General features: G+C 54.3%; 1 protein-coding gene across 1 annotated transcript; it reads right to left on the bottom strand.

Annotated features, from left to right (window-relative positions):
* Positions 1-754: 754 nt before the first annotated feature.
* LOC109365715 (disintegrin and metalloproteinase domain-containing protein 9-like) lies at positions 755-2,194 on the bottom strand. The gene is made up of 5 exons (XM_019612419.1): positions 1,818-2,194; positions 1,375-1,457; positions 1,147-1,211; positions 984-1,062; positions 755-864 (listed from the first exon to the last, which is right to left on the bottom strand). The coding sequence occupies exons 1-5, from the start codon at positions 1,885-1,887 to the stop codon at positions 784-786; spliced, it is 378 nt and encodes a 125-aa protein (XP_019467964.1). The 5' UTR covers positions 1,888-2,194; the 3' UTR covers positions 755-783.
* Between the last annotated feature and the right edge of the window lie 99 nt (positions 2,195-2,293).

Genomic DNA, 2,293 nt, shown 5'->3' with positions numbered 1-2,293 from the left:
TTCAGACAGAGAGAGGTGAGAAGCTTGGCTTCTGGAATCGGTTAGTAAAGGGAAGAAGACGCCAAGTGCTGGAAGGGTGGGCCGTCCCGAGGGCTTGGGCCATCAAACAGAAACCCCGACGGTCCATACTCTGTATGTTTGGGAAGGGTGGAGTGAGAAAAATGTCCTTTCTAGCACTGAAAGGAGGTTGTAGCCAGGGGGAGGTCGGCCTCTGCTCGCAGGTAACAGCAATAGGGTGAGAGGTGATGGTCAGGTTGGGTATTAGGGATAATTTCTTCTCCAAAGAGTGCTGATGCACTGATACGTCTGCCCAGGGAGTCGGGGGGTCACCATCCCTGGGGGCGTTCAGAACCATGGGGATGTGGGGTTGAGGGATGGGGTCATTGGTGGTGATGGGTTGGGGATCTTGGAGGTCTTCTCCAACCTGAACGATTCTGTGATTCGATGATTCTATGAACCTGTAGGCAGGGATCCAGTAAGAAGATACAAAGAGTGCCATGCCCAGCGTTTGGGGGATATGAGATGTCCTTGAAAGAGCAATCAAAGCTTTGGGGAAGGGTTAAAAAACTGCAAATGAAGGCTATACATTGCTCAGAGAATCATGGAATCGTGGAATAGCCTGACTTGGAAGGGGCACATAAGGATCATCAAGTCCACCTCCTAGGGGGGATCCATCTTCAGGCTGCTTATTTCCACACCGGTGCCGTGATGTGGCTAAGCAGGATCCTTCTGCAGATATGTTTACATCTTAAAAATCCACCATGCATTGCTCAGTGCACGGCCCTACCTGATCCCATAGCAGGTGCTGAGGGCCACGATGGAGCCTGGCGACCCTTCCACGAAGCCCTCGTAGAAGCAGTCATCCTGCAAGGTACAGGTCAGCTGAGAAATGCATCCATAAAGGGAGACGTGAAAATCACAGTGTCGAGTCTTTGATGAATTTGAGGGGGGGATATTTTTGGGGTTCCTCAATTTTCCTGCACCTGGATGTAGGGGAACTCGGTGATCAGCTCTCCCCTGGCACCGTATGTGTAAACCGGGAGGTCCTTGGCTACCAGATTTCTGTGAAGCAAAGCAGAAATTCAGGCTGACCCCATAGGGGACCCACTTGGAGGTGGCAGGGGAGGAGCCGAGGCAGAGCCTTACTTTGCTCGAGTCAGATGGACGACGTGGTAGCTTCCCTCTGCCGTGATTAAATAGGCCACGTCGTCCTGAAACACCCAAAGCACGGCGTGTTCGCCTCACTTCATTCCAACCATCTCCCCTTGAGGAAACCCCATCTGGAGGTCGGTTTGGATCTGCCCCTCTTTTTGGAGCTGGAGGCATCCCAGCTCTGAAATATGCTCCCCAACATCACTCCCCAAAGCTCCTGACCTGCACGGCTGCCTCGTGCCTCAGCTCCAGCTGCCTCGGCACCATCACTTCGGAGTAGATGACCCTCGATGCTCCACTAAAGCCTGGAAGAGGTTCTGCATTGGGGACCAGGGTGGGAAGCATTCCCCCCAGTTCCACGCAGGAGAAGGATTTTGAGGGGATCTCAATAAATGTAGCAATGTCATATTTAAATTTGCAGGTTCTTCGGTGAGAGGTGTGGAGGAGGTGGGTTCAGCATCTCTTTTCTCTGCTGAAACCGACTTCTAATGAAGTGTAAGATAGGAGAATCCCCACTTAGAGATCTCTTTATTTAAACTGGGAGGAATGGAGCAATTGACAGAATTTCAAGGTGCTCAGCCCTGTGTGCACAACTCCTGCTTGTATCCCCCAGCCCACATCCCTCAGCCCACCTGCCACATCCCCCTCCCACACCCCTGTCCTACCTGTGCAGAGGGTCAGGATCAGTGCCACGACCCCTGTGCCCCCCAGGGTTGGGCACTGCCTCATCCCCATCTTTGTGACCCTGGCAGCCTGGTGAGCCCTGTTGGGGATGCAGTGTCACCCAGATGCTCTCCCCAGTGCCCCCAGCTCCCTGTTGGCCCCAAGCCCCCACTGTCACCATCACCCACATCCACCCCCACACCCCACCAGCAGCCCAGTGAGGTATCCTGCCCCACCTGGACCTGTTCCACTCTTACCCCACTGCCTCACAGCCTTACCCTACCATCCTCCAACTGCCATCTGGGCTCCATCCACCACCTTCCAATGACCTGGAGCCCCTCCACCTGCCTCCTGATCCCATCTCCATTCCATCCCATCCCCAATCCCATCCCCAATCTCATCCCCATCCCATCCCCAATCCCATCCCCAATCTCATCCCCATCCCATCCCCAATCCCATCCCCAATCTCATCCCCATC

The sequence above is a fragment of the Meleagris gallopavo genome, chromosome 1 (genome assembly GCF_000146605.3).
Source record: "Meleagris gallopavo isolate NT-WF06-2002-E0010 breed Aviagen turkey brand Nicholas breeding stock chromosome 1, Turkey_5.1, whole genome shotgun sequence".
In the NCBI taxonomy this organism is placed as follows: Eukaryota; Metazoa; Chordata; class Aves; order Galliformes; family Phasianidae; genus Meleagris; species Meleagris gallopavo.
The sequence above is the reverse complement of the archived record's forward strand: the minus strand, read 5'-3'. Positions and strand labels throughout refer to the sequence as shown.

Excerpts from the sequence above, each read along its gene's own strand:
- LOC109365715 (XM_019612419.1), bottom strand. The coding sequence starts at position 1,887 with ATGGGGATGAGGCAGTGCCCAACCCTGGGGGGCACAGGGGTCGTGGCA. Across the intron at positions 1,212-1,374 it reads GGCACGAGGCAGCCGTGCAG|GACGACGTGGCCTATTTAAT; the intron begins GTCAGGAGCTTT and ends TGGGTGTTTCAG. Across the intron at positions 865-983 it reads CCGAGTTCCCCTACATCCAG|GATGACTGCTTCTACGAGGG; the intron begins GTGCAGGAAAAT and ends TGTACCTTGCAG.